This window comes from Siniperca chuatsi, linkage group LG15, assembly GCF_020085105.1.
Source record: "Siniperca chuatsi isolate FFG_IHB_CAS linkage group LG15, ASM2008510v1, whole genome shotgun sequence".
Lineage (NCBI taxonomy): Eukaryota > Metazoa > Chordata > Actinopteri > Centrarchiformes > Sinipercidae > Siniperca > Siniperca chuatsi.
Genome location: NC_058056.1, coordinates 25,586,915 through 25,603,784, shown reverse-complemented (window position 1 = coordinate 25,603,784; position 16,870 = coordinate 25,586,915). Strand labels below are relative to the sequence as shown.

The window sequence follows — 16,870 nt, the reverse complement described above, 5'->3', positions numbered from 1 at the left end:
TTGAAAATGATAAAGTTAGGGAGGTAATGTGTTTCAGAAGCATTTTTTGTTATATTTGTTGAAATTCTCTTTACATCCCGACAGCAATCAATAAATCAAATGCTCGGGGAAAAAAAGAAAGATATCCGGTATCTGTGGCTGTCGCAGGTCTGTAATGAGCCCAGCCGATCTTTTAATTTGGCCCTAATGAAATGAAACTGTGTTTTGGGGGAGTGGCTTTGGAGGAAGGCCTGAAGGGAGGGGGTGGGATTTTTTTCAGTTGGATAAATATAGCTGTCTCTTGCTAGTTTCTCCAACATTACCTTTAACATAGCTTTAACATGCTAACGTTACGAACTAAACATATACATGTTACATAGCTACAAACATGACATGCTAAAGATAAACTGTGCTAAACATTAGCATGTTACAGAAACATGATATTGACGACAGCTCTGTCCTCCAATATGGCTGCCAGAGGGAAGGTGATGGGCGGCCTTAAAGCAGGGCACATCAGCAAACCCTCCTTGGGTAAAAAGATTTAAAAGAGCATGTGAGAAAGAGTGTACCTGACAGCGGTATGTGGGGTATTTCTGGCAGTGTGTAAAACTCCTCGAGTTCCTCCCACACCACATCCTCCTCCTCTTTTTCCTCCTTCTCCTTCTCCTTCTCCGCTGAGTCTTCGGAGACGGGGAAGAGCGGCTCCAGTGTGCAGGTTTTATCCTTGTCCTTCTTAGTGCCTAAATTCAGGCTTCGACGAATGAACGCTCCTCTTTTCATGAGAGAGTCACCAACCCTGCCCATATTGAGATCTGAGAATGAACAACACACAGTTTATGTTAAAGCAGCAATAAATAATATGTGACCAGTTGGCTTGTACTGACCCAGATGTGATTTCTGGTCCTCTGTTTTCCCTCCATTGCTACAACCTAATGTCCAAAATCACTCAATTAATGGACTGTGGTTGTTTTTTTACTGTATGTGCTGCTGTCCACCACGCCACTACAGAGGTGCCGTTTAATAAAATGTTGATAACATGATAATGAACTTTTTGCCAATATCAACTGTATAACCAATAATAGGCCTTTGTCATAGCATGAAAAGCACATGCGTAATCAATAACAGTTAAGGGCATGTCAGTGAGCCAGCATGCACAATACCAGGTCAACCAAACTAGTAATGTAACTAGTAATATTATTAAATACACCCTTATCATTGACATGTCGAGATGTCTGCTGTGAAACATTTTTCATGGTAAGTTTGGTGTTGTGGGGCAGAAAACGGGGGGAAGCTGCATATTGTACCTTTAAAATACATTACATGGCCAAAAGTATGTGGACACACCCCCTCTCTACATTCTTTTGTGTACTTTTGGTCTGGGGCTGTTTTTCATGGTTTGTTCCAATTAAGGGAAATTTTAATGATACAGCATACAATGATTTTGAGATTTAAAGTTTATTCTTGACCCTGGAACAGCCGTGAAAAAAATCTCACCACAAGGTCCATTAGTTGTTAACGTTTACGCCAACATGGATGAACCACAAGTGACAATTACTGGATACCTGTAAATGCTAAAACAGTGTTACAGAAGCACAAGTAGAGAAAAGTTATAGCAAACTAAAGTTACACAGCAATCTGTTACACAGCGGGGGGGGGGAGAGGCTTTTAGTGCTTATGAATGACACTAATGGGAAGATTGTGTGATTTCTTCTTTCAAAAGTTCCATAGTCGTGCGTTGAAGTGCTCAGGCAAAATGAAAATTTAAACATCAACAGTACAATTGCACAACAGGGCAAACTCCATCTGCTGATGAAGATCACATGACATGAAGCTTCAGAGATGCTCTAAAATGGAGCTTGTGTCAACATACAATGATGTTTTAGACAATAGCGTGCTTCCAACTTTCTAGCAACAGTTTGTGTCCCTTTCCTGTTTCAACATGACGATGCCCCCACGCACAAAGCCAGCGCTCCATAAATAAATGGTTCTCCCAGTTTGGTGTGGCAGAACTGCCCTGCACAGAGCCCTGATCTCAGCTACATCCACCACCTTTGGCATGAGCTTTAACGCAGACTGCGAGCCAAATATCACTCAACATCAGTGTTGGACCTCAGTAACGCTCTTGTGGTGTAAAGACTGAAACCAGAAGCGTGGAGGAAGTTATAGCTGCAGATTAATGCCCACAGTTTGTTCCACAATCAAATATGAGTGTAATGTGCAAGTGTCCACATACTTTATTTGGGTATCTGCATAGTTTTGGTGAAAGTTATGTGGATCAAAAAAGTTGGTAGAACTTTAATATTAGCAGCCAGCAGACTTATTGATATTAAAAATTGGTCCAGTATTAAATGATTGCTTTACCTGTCTTTGAACGTGTCAGACCTTTCTTTTTCTTTGGACCGACGTCGACCTTGTCGTCCTCTTTTTTCTGGAAAAAGCCTCCAATATTCTTCAGAGGAGAGGTCACAGGAGAGCCAGCACCCAGGCCTGACAGAGAGGCAGAGACAGACAGCTGATAACAGCAGAAAGTTTCTCAGTAAACTGGATCCATAGTTTCACAATCTGTCTTTGTCACGTCAGTAGGGAAAGAAATCAGTCTTGAAATTGATAGGGTTTCATTTTCTTAAGGTTCATATCTGCATTTATGGGAAATGCATGACTTGGCAGTGTTTTGTCCTACAGTGACCTACAACTAAACCAACGGAGGAATGCAAACATTAAGTCATGATGAAAACAGACCGATTACTTTGGCTCAGATCCAGAATGTAAAAGTGAAAGTCACAGTAGAGTTTTGAAAGCAGTTTGTCCTAATTTCTGCTGACAGAGACAATGATTTAAAAGAATCCACTCTAAATGAAATCACCTCATGTGCACGACTAAAATGGACCACTGTAACCTTGTTAAATGCTGCAGAAATTATATAACGCTAGGACACCGTGCACATTGTTTTCCTGACATACTGCTGTCTGTCAAAGCCTTATGGCGCTGCCTTAAAGGGAAAATCAACCACTAAAACACTTTAACACAGTTTTTAAAAATAGCTATTGATAATGTTTGCTGCTTTCCTGCCACCATTTGGTGTATTTTTTTACTCCTTTCTGTTGTCATGCACATTAAGACTATACTACTTACTACTACGTTTTTACTTCAAGACTCAAGTCTAAGATATAAAAGTCATAAAAAGGGAAAGATGGTGGATGGAGAGGTGAGGGCTGCAAACTCTTCAGAGAGAGCTGGAGGTGACAGGGTTTTATTGTGGAGGTGTCCCACCTCACCTGTAATAAAGAGCATCTCTGCTGACATATATTATAAGACAAATTATTACAGTTTTATGAAATATAATGTTTAAGCTTATTAAGCTTCAGGAAAACAAGCAGTGGTGCTATATCACACAGCAAAGGCCACATATTTAATGAGTTCAGGGTTTCCTGGGGGAAACGTGTGAGTCTCTAAGAATTAAACAACATTGCTGTTTTGCACTGATTCTCAACAAACCAAATATAATCTATCGTAGGAGACACACAGAGATCACTACAACCACAGCAGGATGACAGGTTTTGTTTTTAGTAAAGCTTAAGGATGCTTGGCTCAGAAAATCTGGCTTTCTTGTTCTTTCTGAACTATATTCCCACACTACTTCTCCCTCCACCTACTATCACCCACAGCTGAGTGGAACAAGTTCACACACATTTTCTGGTGGGTGTTCTGGGGAATGTAGGCAATCACTAATTTAAGGAGAATCAGAGGAGGCCATTTGAGGCAAAGCAGGTTCAATAAAACAGGTAATTCAATACAAAAATATGACTTTTGATTTTCTATTAGATAATATTTCCAGTAAGCACTTCTCTGCAGCTGAGTGGGTTCGAAGTTCAATACTCACCGGTGCCACACAGGCTGAAAATGTCAGCCACTCCTGATACTGTACTTTAAAAATGTGTTCCAAACAGCTCGTGGTGACTTTTCGGCCAGATAAGCCGGCACACAAACACCAAATCTCACCTTCAGAGGCCTTATTACTGTACCTGCCTGCAAATCCTATTTCACAGCAGATTTCATGACAGCCATGACGGTACTCACTGGGTGACGGAGGCGGTTGTGACTCCGACTCGTTGCCGTCCGTTTCTGCTTTAGGTGTGACCTTTGACCCCTTGCCTCCGGACGATAGTGGGCTCTTCTGAGTCACTTGCCGGATGCTCTTTCGTATCGTCTGAAGCCTGCTCAGCGGCTCCTTTGTGACACCGTTGGTCGGCGTCTTCCCGTTGCTCCTGAGGGACACTCTGTCCTCGTCTGGGTTTTCAGTAGATTTGTCCATCATTTCTGACATTTCATCCCGTTAAATAACATCCAACTGTGAGGAAACAACATCAGATAAAAGGTTAAAGCCAACACAGGAAGTGTCTGCCTGCTGTGCTAAGGAGTGTGTGAAACGGCAGTTAAGGTGTGTTTTTGGGTTTTGTGACTGCAGTCAGCAGAGGCAGGAGGAGCAGTTTTGTTTACAGATAACATCGCAGCCTGAAACTGTACTCAAGGACTCAACAGCGTAATTTCCACTGGGGATGTCCCCCTAACGTTACAAAACACTATTTCTGTCCCCCTCACCTTTATAGCTTTAGGTTGATTTTCTTACTAGAATCTCTCTACACAGACTGCAGGCACTACTCTGTGCGGAAATAATCACCTCCATCTTCTCTGCATTATTTCGTGTAAAAAAATTATTTTGTTATATTTCTATTTTCTCCTAAAAAGAAGCAAGAATTGGGCATCGAACAAATCAGTAATCACAGTGATTTGTGGTTGAGATGCAAGCACAACATTATCTACCATAAAGTATCAGGTCAGGATTAGCATTAACAATACAGAGGCTTATGTAGCATTTCTGTTTCTGTTTTTGTTTTGTTTGTTATACTACCATTATATGTTCTTGTTCATGCATTATCGTGTTCATTTCTGTATTATACAGGTCCTTTTTGGCTTTTCCCCCTGCACATTAGCTTCCAGTTTTGTTTCTGTCATTTGTATGATTTTAACCTGTGCAAATAAACAAAAGAAAACAATACTAATGATTAAGAGTTGTCCTGTAAAGAACCCATAGCTAATTTCAGTGCCATACATATTATTGTAGCATGACATGCTACAATAATATTCATTTTAATTAATTTAAAAGGAAAGTCTGTCATTTTTTTAAATTGTTATTAACCCAATAACATCCAGGTTTCCCCTTTTATTTCCACTTAAGTTAAACTTTAATCTATTATTTTTCACACTGCCTGACCGCATCAAATATATTGTGTATTAACTTCTTCCAGCTGTTCATATTCAAACCAAAGACTCCATTTAAATTTGTTTAAAATGTGTAGATATTTGGGATCTCCAGAAGAATTTAAAATGTCTGGCAGAACATCATGAGTTTGTAATGTCTCATAATTTGACTCAGTGAAATATTACCACCAGTTGAATGTAAATATTTCAAAAGATTTCAAGATAAAGATTTCATTCTTTCGGCCGATTGGTATCTAAACACGTAGATACTTTCAATTTTATTTTAGCAACAGAATTGTTTTGTCTGTAAAGTCAAAGTAGGCTTCTGTCGCTCTATAACGTCAGTGAAAGAAAGAAATGCTCTTTACTTTACCATAGTAGTTTACAGTGAAACTACAATTTAACCACACCTTTTGTTTAGATGCACTCATTCATTTGACCCTTCAGCAAAGGCGGGAAGAAGTACACAAGTTTTGTGCACAAGTAGAAGTGTCTGTTAAATATCAATAAAGTTAGCCTCTTTATTTAAAATACAGCAAACAAGGACGTTATTAAAATCATCTGTACTCAATACCTGAATTTTTAAGAACATTTTACTGTTGATTTTACCCCTAGCAAAATATAGATTTCTTCAGTGTTTGTAAGAGAACTGAAAAAAGAAGATGACAGTTGAGGCTTATGGGTGTTTTTTTAGCCTATATGTACATATTCAAGATTATAATATGCAGGAAAAATTGCTTTTATTTCCAAAACATTTCCCCATTTGTCTACAAGGGCCGACATTAAGATATAAAACTAAATTAACCATTACTAGCCAATACATTGCTTTTATGGATAATAATAATAATAATAATAATAATAATATGATTTGCATAAAATGTCTTATTCATTTCTGAGAAATTACTAAAATAATGGACTATAATAAAGGAACAGTTTCCTTTCTATAGTGAAGTCATTTTACCGATTTAAAACAGATATTAGAACTCCATTATATTATACGTATTATATTTAATAAATAATAGTATATAATACAGGCCTGTCAAGTCATGCTTTATGTCGAAGAAGTTTTTATTTTTAAAACAGCTCAGGATCAACCCATTAAAAAGTTACCAATGTGCTGACAACAGTGTTTGCTGGTGAAATAAACACCGAACAACCTGCTGTAATACTCCAGAGCGCCATTGTTTTACCAAACTGTCAATTAGCAAACTTCTCACTAGACTGAAGCAAAACCCTCTGTTTGGCCGCGAAGACAGATATGTGACCCGTGCATTCAAACTGTACACTAAGTTAAAGAGTTACAGACTCATACTTTATGTTGAGAGAGAGAGAAAGGTGTCTCCTTACCTGCGCTCGGTACAAAATACACTCCCAGCCCTCCTTCCGCTGTGTTATTATCTACCTGCTTTCACTTTCTCTACCTTTAATGATCAACCGGTTAGGAACAGACACACAAAAAAGAAAAGTTTACCGTCTGGTGCCAAGTTCTGTGTCAGGAGGGTGAAAATGGGGTAAAAAGCAAGCGGTTATTTATGTTTGGGTCTTTTTTAAAGCAAGGCAGCCAGCTTCTTCGGGCACAAGGACGTGAGAAAGATCACCTTCCTGCTTCTGCTTTGATCATTGTTTGCAAAAATAGAGGATGAGTTAATGATTTGACAGGTATAACCTGAAGAAGGAGTGTCTAAGAGAGAGTCTAAACTGCTCTCATTACAGGATTTGTGAACATGTCTCTAGTTTTTCTTGTAAACCCTAATCAGTTTACAGGTAGATTCTTTTTCTTACCTGGAATGTGGCGTTAAGTCATTGCGACCATGCTGCATGTAAGTCCTTCCCGTGAACTCCTGTTTCAAGGTCGTGAGTCAAAAGTTAATGGGTTTAATGATTGAGCAGCGGCGATGGAAGCACTCAGATCTATTACTTAAGTAAAAAATACCAGTACAACAATGTAAAAGTACTCCATTACAAGTAAAAGTCATCCATTCAAAATTTGTACTTATAAAAGTATCAAAAGTACACATTCTGCAGAATATATTAGGCTACTGTATATTATTAGATTTAAAGTAGTGAAAAATCACTAATATATTTACTCAATTACTGTACAATTCTGAGGTACTTGTACCTTACTTGAGTATTTCTACGTTGCTGTCATATACTGCAAGATTTAAGGACCCAAATGCAAAACACAGGAAAGTGGAGAACTAGGTAGTAGTAATAGTGGTGTCTTTATTATATTATGGCAAGCAATGACAGGTGATAATTCAAATTTATTTATATAGCACTAATTCATAACAGAAGATATCTCATTGCACTTTTCCTATAAAGCAGGTCTAGACAGAGACCCGACCAATAAGCGCTTTTCAAGAGCAGGGGTAGTCCGCTGTAGCCAGTAGTGATGTTAGTCAGTCAGTCCGTGGAAAACTGACTGGACTCAGAGGACGGAGACGGTGAGTGTAGGTTCTGGGTTTGGCTCGTGCAGCATGGCAGGCAGGACAGGAAAGGCAGCTGGCTCGTGTAGCGTGGCAGGCAGGACAGGAAAGGCAGCTGGCTCCTGTAGCGTGGCAGGCAGGACAGGAAAGGCAGCTGGCTCCTGTAGCGTGGCAGGCAGGACAGGAAAGGCAGCTGGCTCGTGTAGCGTGGCAGGCAGGACAGGAAAGGCAGCTGGCTCCTGTAGCGTGGCAGGCAGGACAGGAAGGCAGCTTTGCAGACATCAGAGAGAACATGGTGGCCGCGACCACAGGCAGGGAACGACCACGGGCCTCAGACAGGCAGCGGTCAAAAACAGGGAACAAGTCTAACAATCAAACAATCCGACAGGGAGCAGGGAAAACTCAAAAGTCCACAGTACAGGCAAGGTCCAAGGAAACAAAGAATCAATCCAACAGAACTCACAAGTAAGAAATTCCAGGATGCGTGACACAGAAACAAAGCACAACCAAAATGCACACGACAAGGGCAACGACCCGACAATCAACAAAGCAAATGCACTAAGGTAGGTGAGACAACGAGACACAGGTGCAATCAATCAAGGTGGGGCCAACACTCTAACCTGGAGGGAAAGCAAACAAAGACCGGGAGTAAATCTACAAGACACACAAGGAGAGGAGAACACTACAAAATAAAACAGGAAACAGGAAACAAAACCAAACTATGACAGTTATGTTACTTTATACCTTTACTCCACTACTTTTCAGAGGGAAATATTGTTTTTTTTTTTACTCCACTACATTTATCTGACAGCTGTAGTTACTAGTTACTTTACAGATTAAGATGTTACATAAAACACGATAACCTTATAAAATACAATATATTATAAAAGATGAATTCAGTGGTTCCAAACCTTTTTGGCTTGTGGCCCCTTACAAAGAAGCAGTGTCTAGTTCTCTGCATTCCCCACCTACTGAAGTCTCTAACCTCTTTTAAATCTCTTCTTAAAACTTTTTTCTTTGTAAAAGCTTTTGGAAATGTTTGATATGTCTTTTACTGTTTTTACTGTTTTTATTCATATTTATTTTATTTTACCCATTTTATTGTTTTTATTTCCTTCTTGCTCATGGCCTTATTCTCATTTTATCTATCTAGGTTTTGTTTTAATTTATTTTTTGTAATGCACTTAGTAACATTGTTAAGACGATAGCTGTATAAATAAAGTTTATCATTATATTATTGTTTATTATAGCCGGGGCCCCTTGTCATGTTTCAGATGTCTATGAGATGATATTCTCCTTTTTTTGTGAAATATTGAATTTTACCTCTTTGGTCCTTGAACAGTTAGGGTTAGGGTTAGGGTTTAAAAGAAACCATGTGAGAAGTTTAGAGGGGAAGTCACTCTGCTAACAACTCATCGACATCTGAAACATGACATGGGGCCAAAATTAGACAATATTTTTTTCAAGTCAATAATGTTTGGAATCACTGGTTTAATCTTTAACAGTGTATTTTATTTTATAAGCTCATCAGTTTATTATGAAACATCTGAAAAGTAGTAACTATATCTGTCAAATAAATGTAGTGGAGTAAAAAGTACAATATTTCCCTCAGAAATGTAGTGAAGTAGAAGTATAAAGTAGAATAAAATAGAAATACTCAGGTCAGTTTTGGTAACAAGGTTGCAAAGCAGGTGTCAGAACACCCAGCAGGAAAATCATCAAACAATAAAAAAAAATTAAGCAATTAATCAACAAATTAACAAATAATGAAACTGATTTCATTAAATTTGATTAAATAACTAAATACAATGAAGCTTGTGGTACATTCAGGATCTCTTGAGTGGTGATAACTAAATCAACCTTGTCACAGAAGCAAATTTCCACTTGTGTTTGTTTTATTTAATCAGGTGTCATAAAACACGACTGACAGTGGTTCCCAACCTTATTGGCTTGTGACCCCTTAAAACAAAGCAATGTTTACTTGTGACCCCTCATGGGTTTTTCCCCCTCTCTAATTGCTTCACTAGTAGGATTTTTAGAGACCTAAAGAGGTGAACGTGTCCAATATTTCTCAAGAAAAAAGCTCCAAGTAGAAAAATGGCGGAAGAAATAAACATGATTTTGTGCAACAGAATTTTTTTCTTTCTTATTCCTTTAATCACAACTGATCTATTATATCTAGAGCTGCATACAAACCTAAAATAAACCCTCAGTTGTTGATAATGCCTCCCTGCTTTCCACCTGCACTTTGTCAGGTCAGGTCAAAGTGTGCCAAAGTTGTAATGACATAAAATACAACATGATTTTCAGGGCATGTCATGTCATTTACATCCACTGGAGGGTGATATGTGACATATTTGTTTCTGGTGATGATCCAAAAACTCTTCTTGTGCAGTGGTGGATGCACGGTCCTCACCTTTCTTTTTTTTTAATTGCAGGAAATAGAAGTTAAATTAAGTTCTAAGTATGTGGATAGAAACACTGAGATTTGTATTCAGCTGTTGTTTAATTCAGGTCAATGACCGAGGAAACACGGAGAGAAGATCAGCATTGATCATTTCCGGTCTGAATGAGTGGCATCGTGACCAACTACTCCATCTTGTGTGTGATAGAGAGAGAGAGAGAGAGAGAGAGAGAGAGAGAGAGAGTCAATGTGTATGTGTGTGACATACAGTGAGAGGATTATAGATAAACAGAAATGAAACAGTTACTAAGCTGCAATCTACAGCAGCAACAGCTTAACACTACTCATCACATCCTGTTTTATCCATCCATCCATCCATCCATCGTACCTTTTCTTCTTCTTCTTCTTCTGAAGCCAAACCAAAATCTTTAATGAAATTTGTAGGCGAAACCGTACAAAAAGAAATAGTGTTTCACTTGTGATATAACATGTGAACCTCTTGTCCCTCACAACAAGATTAAGAGTCTAAAGCCATACTAACTGCTATGTGAGGCTGTACTTTGGCGTATCCGTGCTAAAATGCTCACAGTGACAATGCTAACATGCTGATGTTTAACAGGTATAATGTTCACCATCTTAGTTTAGCCTGTTAGCATGCTAACATTAGCTAATTGGCACCAGACACAAAGTTTAGGGGATCACCAAAGTGATTACGATTCATCCTGAGGGGGGCATGAAGGTGCGTAGCAAATTTCATGGAAATCCATCCAATAGCCGTCAAGACATTTCACTAAAAAACCCAAACCTGCTGGTGGCGCTACAGGAAATCAGGATATCACCAAAGTCAGTAGGTTTCATCCTCTGGGGAACATGAATGTCTGTACAAAATGTCATGACAATCCATCCAGTAGCTGTTGAGATATTTCAGTCAGAACGACATTGCCATACCTAGAGCCATGCCACTAGCATGGCTAAAAGCACTTAAAATTAACGTTTTCATATCTGGGGTCAGATGTTCCAGTATAATGTAAATTAATGTGAAATGCCCGCAGACCACATGTGAAATTATGTTCCATACATGTGATAAACATGTTAAAAGTGTTTTACACATCATAAAGTTATTGTCCTATAAGTGGAAGAGCAGGAGATGAGAGCTCCACTGATGGACAGGGAAGTTGATTGTGAAAAGTCGTCACTGTTGGAATCTGAAACTACAAACTTTTAACAGCCACCTTCGTGAGATAATTATAATCAGCACTCTATAATATATATATATATATATATATAAATACACTGACTATATAAAATGGGATGGTAAGAACATGACTTGATGCCAAGTATTTGCCCTTTACCACTGAGTTTAAGCTCATTGTTTATCTGTCTAGCTGCAACTTCACTATTTTGGTTCACTCTCATAGCGTCATTTTGGCCGTGGCAGGCAGCTGTTTTCAGAGGAAAAGCTGTAAAAACTACCTGCTCAGCAGCAAACAGCAGACAGACACAGTTAGAGACTAGCTGGCGACCATAGTGGAGCATTTAGCAGCTAAAGAGCCAGATATTTCCCTCAGGAGTTGGTAGAGACCAAAAACAGAGCTAAAAGAGAGTGAATATTGGACTTACATTCATCAGGTGACACAAACACGACTCCAAATGAATGATAATGTTCCTCTGTAACTGCTGGATGTGTAAATAAGCAACTGTTTGCTAACAAGTTCATCATATTAACTTAAATGTCAGTGTTGTGTTCACAACTTGTTTCTGCTGCCCTCAAGTGGTCAAAGAAAATCAGTTATTGCTGGTAATTATATTCTGTTTTGATTTATGTGTATTGTGTAATTATGTGTATTTGATTGCATTGTCTGAGTTCTGTCTGTTTCTTTTTGACAACTGTATCTTCTTCTGGGGATCAAACATTTACCCTATGAAGTGTTTATCTATGTATCGTTGTTGTTAGAAGTCGTTGGTCAGTAGTCTGTAACAGATTTTATTTCATTAGTCATTTTTCCAGCCACAAAGTCAGTAGTAGGACAGGGTGAGCTGGAACTGAACATCCTGGGTGTTACAGTAAAAGGTGTGACACAATCCATTCATCTATTTATCCTTTAATTTAAATTGTTCTATTATTCTTCATGTTAGGTTTTTACCATCTACTTCCTTCTTTTAATTATGATCAGTCCAGTGATTTCTGCCATGCTGCTTAACTCAGCACACAATGGCTGCTTTTGAGCGCAGGCTTCAGATTAGTGTTGCATAATGAAAGGAAAGCTGTGGTGAATGGTGTGTGTGTGTGTGTGTGTGTGTGTGAGTCCAGATGTCCATGAGCTCAGACCATGTTGAATGTTCAATTATATACTGCAGTGCTATAAAACCCTTATTGTCAACAAACAGAGTAAACGTAATTGAGATTATTTGATAATGTTGAGTGAAGCAAAGGAAGCAAATTACCAACATATTATCCCCAACCCCACTCAGATATTTACTCTGGTTTCTTTTCATTCAGACGGCAGGGTTAAAATGTACTTGTGTAGTTTGAATCAATTAATTTGCATTTAGTTTCCACACAACCAACTCAAGAAATAGCAGATGATTGTAGCTAGGGTTTAAATGTCTCGCGTTGTGCTAAACTGCACTAAATTAAAGACACGAAAAATACATTTTCGAAGTTCTAATCCTGTGTCCCTGTCTTAATTGTTCATATATCTCGTTACATGCTAAATATGTCAAAAAATAATAACTTTTCTGTATTTTTGTAAAAAAAACTTTTCTCTACCTGTAAAATGTTAATATATTTTTGTTGATTCGTTTTGAACTTGGGGGTGGTTATATAAATATATCCATCTCCACAGCTAACCTTCATATAAAACCGCACTTGACTGTTAGCTAGTGTGTAGCTAGCAGAGCAATTTAAGTTTTCTTCAGTATCAAAGAAATCCAGAGATAGTTGTCTGTACATCCATGGGTACATAGCAAACTGCTAATAGCTAATTCGGCTATTCAACCCTCATGGACGTGCATTTGTTGACAAGCTGAAGGAGTTGGAACTGGCAAAGACGACGTCAGAAGCTAACGAAGCATGAACCAGTGACATATGCTGCTAACGCCTGGCTATAACATGCTAGCGGCTAAACCTCTGTCGAAATGGGCTGACTTGGCTTATGGTCAAAAACTAGCGAGTCGACAACTTTGCTAACACAGCCAAACATCAAGCAAGTGCAACAACACAAGACATAGCAAGCCAGCTAATATTATGTATTAGTCCAACAGCAAGAAGGCCAGCTCTGCGTCTGTCTTGCAACCTTTCATTTTGCGAAGATTGCGCCAACGACTAGTCCGAGATTTACTCTTGTCCGGCCTCTTGGTCGGTCACTCTCTCTTTTTCTCTTCTTAGCATCCTCTGTCAAACGTCTTCGGTCTCGTACTGAGAATACCGAGCTAGCTTGTTCTTATAGCTAGCCGGAGACCCATAGTTGGTGGTGTGTGACGTAGTGCCGTAAAGCGTTACGCACTTCTTGAGGGAGATCGTGGGCCTACACAAAATAATTTCAAAGCTGTTATTTTAAGGTAAACTATGCTTAATGTTGCTTTAATGGTGCCAATTTGCCAAAATGTGAACAAATATAGGCTAAAAAACTGTTATTTCGTACTGCCCCTTACATTCATAGTTTTATGTTGTATTTGTTCTGTTCTGTCATGCTAGATACGTTGATTACATTGATAGGTTTGGATTATGTCATGTTGTGTTAGGTTAGGCTACGTTACTACTATGATTTGCAATGCTGTATTATGCTGCAGTTCTTTAGCTGTTAGTCTCAGTTGCACACACACACCCACAGAGAAATATACCACCCACGTCACCACGTTGTGTCACCTTGTATCCATGGGCAGCACTGATACTGATAGCTCAGTGCTGATACAGCTTCAACACTGAAATAACACAGAGTCTTGTTATTTGGACAAAATATTACATTCAATTGTATGAAAATTACACAGTCGACATATGAAAATTAGATCCACTCACGGCTGTCAGTCGTCCGGTTTTCAGGTGACCCAGACAGCTCAGAGGTTTTCTTCCCGTCACTCAAACAATAACACCAGACAGGAAATCATCCGACAGAGCTGCACATCTATTGTTGGTCAGAGCGCTCAGGTCTCATCACTGCTTCACTGCTGATGGAGCTCTGGCTTATCCAGATACGGCACATCAGGTTTGAACTCTGCTCTTTGGAGACAACTGAACCAGGATAATCAACTGAACAAAGCCGCACACTGTGTCCGATGTGTCCGTCCTTTAAAAATATCCGAGGAATGTGGTTTATTGCCCAAAATTTTGACATGCACGTTACTCGGGACTTTCAGCCCATCTTTTCTCCCTCATTTGCATCCCCTTCATAGATTATGTTGGTTTAAATTCAGAGATGATATTCTTTGTCTGTCTACCACCATTGGTTATAAGGTTTATATTCTTTTCCCCAGAATGCTGTGACAAAATACACCCCATCAACCTTCCCATCAACTTGCCCAGGGTGAATTTCTGTTTTGTCTCGAGCTGTCAGTCTGTCTATCAGCGTTTCTGCTGCAGAGCCTGTTTTTTCTTTCATTATCTGTCACAGCGACTGACTCTAGGTTGATATGCGTCTCAGTCATGCAGGCTCATCCCTATGTTCCCAGGGTCCTATGTTCCCAGCACGTGTCTCTTAAAATAAATTAACATTGTAAGAGATTGGTAAGGGCTATCTTCGCTGCAAACAAATGGTGATTAGCTTACACAATATTTGTATTTTTAAACAATTTGTTTTCACGTCTTCACTTTTAATGTTACAAGAGAAACGGCTTTTAAGGACAAACAATGCGTGAACAAATGTGTTTGGCAAACGTAACACTAACTCGGTTAACTTCCCCAAATCCAGTAAAGAGCTGGACAGAGCTGCTAACATTACCTTAAACTCTGATGACCCTAAGTCTTTCTGTCATACGAACATTAAATCTAACCAGTGTTGCCTGTCCAACTATTTTTTTCTATAGTTAGCCACCACACCATCCAGCGGTTCTGTTAGAACGAACACAGTTTTAATTACATTGTTATTTATAATACTGTACTATAATAACTAGCCCGCTATGCATTAACAAGGCTGATCCTTATTTACATCTACATGGATCATCAGCTGGTGAGGATGCTGACTATTTGCCTGGGACATGTAGCTTTTAGCACGATATTATGTATATATTATGTATGTAGGGCATATTTAACACTCTTTCACAGGATTCTGATTTTATAATGAGTCAGCTGGAAACATTAAAAGTCATCCGTAGTGTTTTCGACCAACTCATGCTACAGCTGATAGAATCTGCCAGCGAAAGTTGTCATTTTAGCCAACAAAATCGACGGTCCCGGGTAGAAATGTGAGTACCTGCTTTTGTATACATCTGTCTGAAATCAAGGACTCTGTTTCAAAAATAACAGAGAATTTTGATGGTAATCACTGTAAACTGCATATGTGCTGTGTAAGGTGTTGCGACAGGGAGGATTGGGGAACGATCACTTGGTTAAATATTCACATAGTTATTGGTATTAACTTCATCACCACCTCACTGGTCATAACAGAAAAACCCACTGGACAGTTGGCGTATTTGCAGGTTTTTCATGTTGTCCCAGAAAAATGTGACTTATTTAATTCTTATTCTAGTCGACTGAAAGCTACTATGAAACAGTCTCATCTCCAATTATGTTTCAAAAACAAAATATTATGTGTTGGAGTGGGGTTTTTGACATTAAAAGCATTTGGGAACCATTGTGTCAAACAACAGAGCAACATAAAATATTCAAGAACAGAAAGAAAGGAAAAGTCAACAGGCAGATGGTAGGAGAGTGTCAGCTAAACAAGCAAAGTGGAAGCTGAGTGATCTTTTTTGTCTTTTTCTTTATCTGTCTGGATGGATTTCTGCTCTGTGACTCAATCTGTTTTCAGTTTTCTCTGCTCAGGGGAGAGCAAAGAAAAGAAAAATAACAGGTGAGGTGAGTTTTTATACTTGTGCTGTCAGAGATGGCTTTATGGAAATGGGTTTTGGGGAAAGTAGGAAAAGAAAGAGACAAAAGATAATGACAGATACCCAGAGAAGATGAGCTTCAGAGAAAGGGAGACAGAGAAAACAGAAGGGGGAGGAAAAAAGTGAATGCATGAGTTGAAAATAGAGTAAGAGAGGAAAGCTTAGTAGAGGAACATGTAGAGGAGATATGGTGAACAGGAGGTATTGAATTCATGGAAATTGGGTTATAGGGAGAGAGCAAACGCTTTTTTCTTGCAAATGTGTTGTTCACACCTGAATCCGCCTCAATTTTGTTACAGTTTCCCGATGTCGTGACACTGGACAAGTCCTACACACAGTGAATATATAATATGGAGTAAAGTAAAAACTTACCACTGCCTTTGGTAACTAGACAAATGTGTCAATAAGGAAATTTGAAGTCAGGATTTAGTCAAACGCAGGCAGTGCAAAAGAATCAAAAATAAAGAGAGGGCTTGCAAACTAAACTCTGGACCAACTTAAGAATTCCTGGTATGTATGTGTGTATTTCTGCAAGTGGAAGAGCGAGCAATGCATTTTGCGTATGCTTTATCAGGCTCGCTTGTCAGTTAGGAGAGCAGATCACTGGTATAAAGCAGTGGTTCCCAACCTAGGGATTGGGCCTTCTTCTCATGAGATGAGTCCAAGTGGTTGCCATTTGATTTCTGCAGCAGAAGAAACAAAATTTAGCTCCACAAAATTAAGATGAATTTTTGTACTTTAGCAGTCACGTTCTTCT

The 16,870-nt window shown here is 39.0% G+C and overlaps 1 protein-coding gene across 3 annotated transcripts in view; it reads right to left on the bottom strand.

Annotated features, from left to right (window-relative positions):
• Positions 1-7,118, bottom strand: part of exoc3l4 (exocyst complex component 3-like 4) — a 31,352-nt gene extending 24,234 nt beyond the window's left edge. Inside the window, exons 1-4 of one of the 3 annotated variants that reach the window (XM_044167075.1) lie at positions 7,021-7,118; positions 4,057-4,327; positions 2,341-2,466; positions 549-791 (exon numbers count right to left, since the gene is read on the bottom strand). In XM_044167075.1, the coding sequence (XP_044023010.1) occupies positions 549-791; positions 2,341-2,466; positions 4,057-4,303 (616 nt within the window). In that variant the 5' untranslated portion in view covers positions 4,304-4,327; positions 7,021-7,118. Of the gene's footprint in view, positions 1-548; positions 792-2,340; positions 2,467-4,056; positions 4,328-6,585; positions 6,871-7,020 lie in introns of those variants that run through there. The other 2 variants (XM_044167073.1, XM_044167074.1) reach the window with 2 other exon arrangements.
• Positions 7,119-16,870: the final 9,752 nt, after the last annotated feature.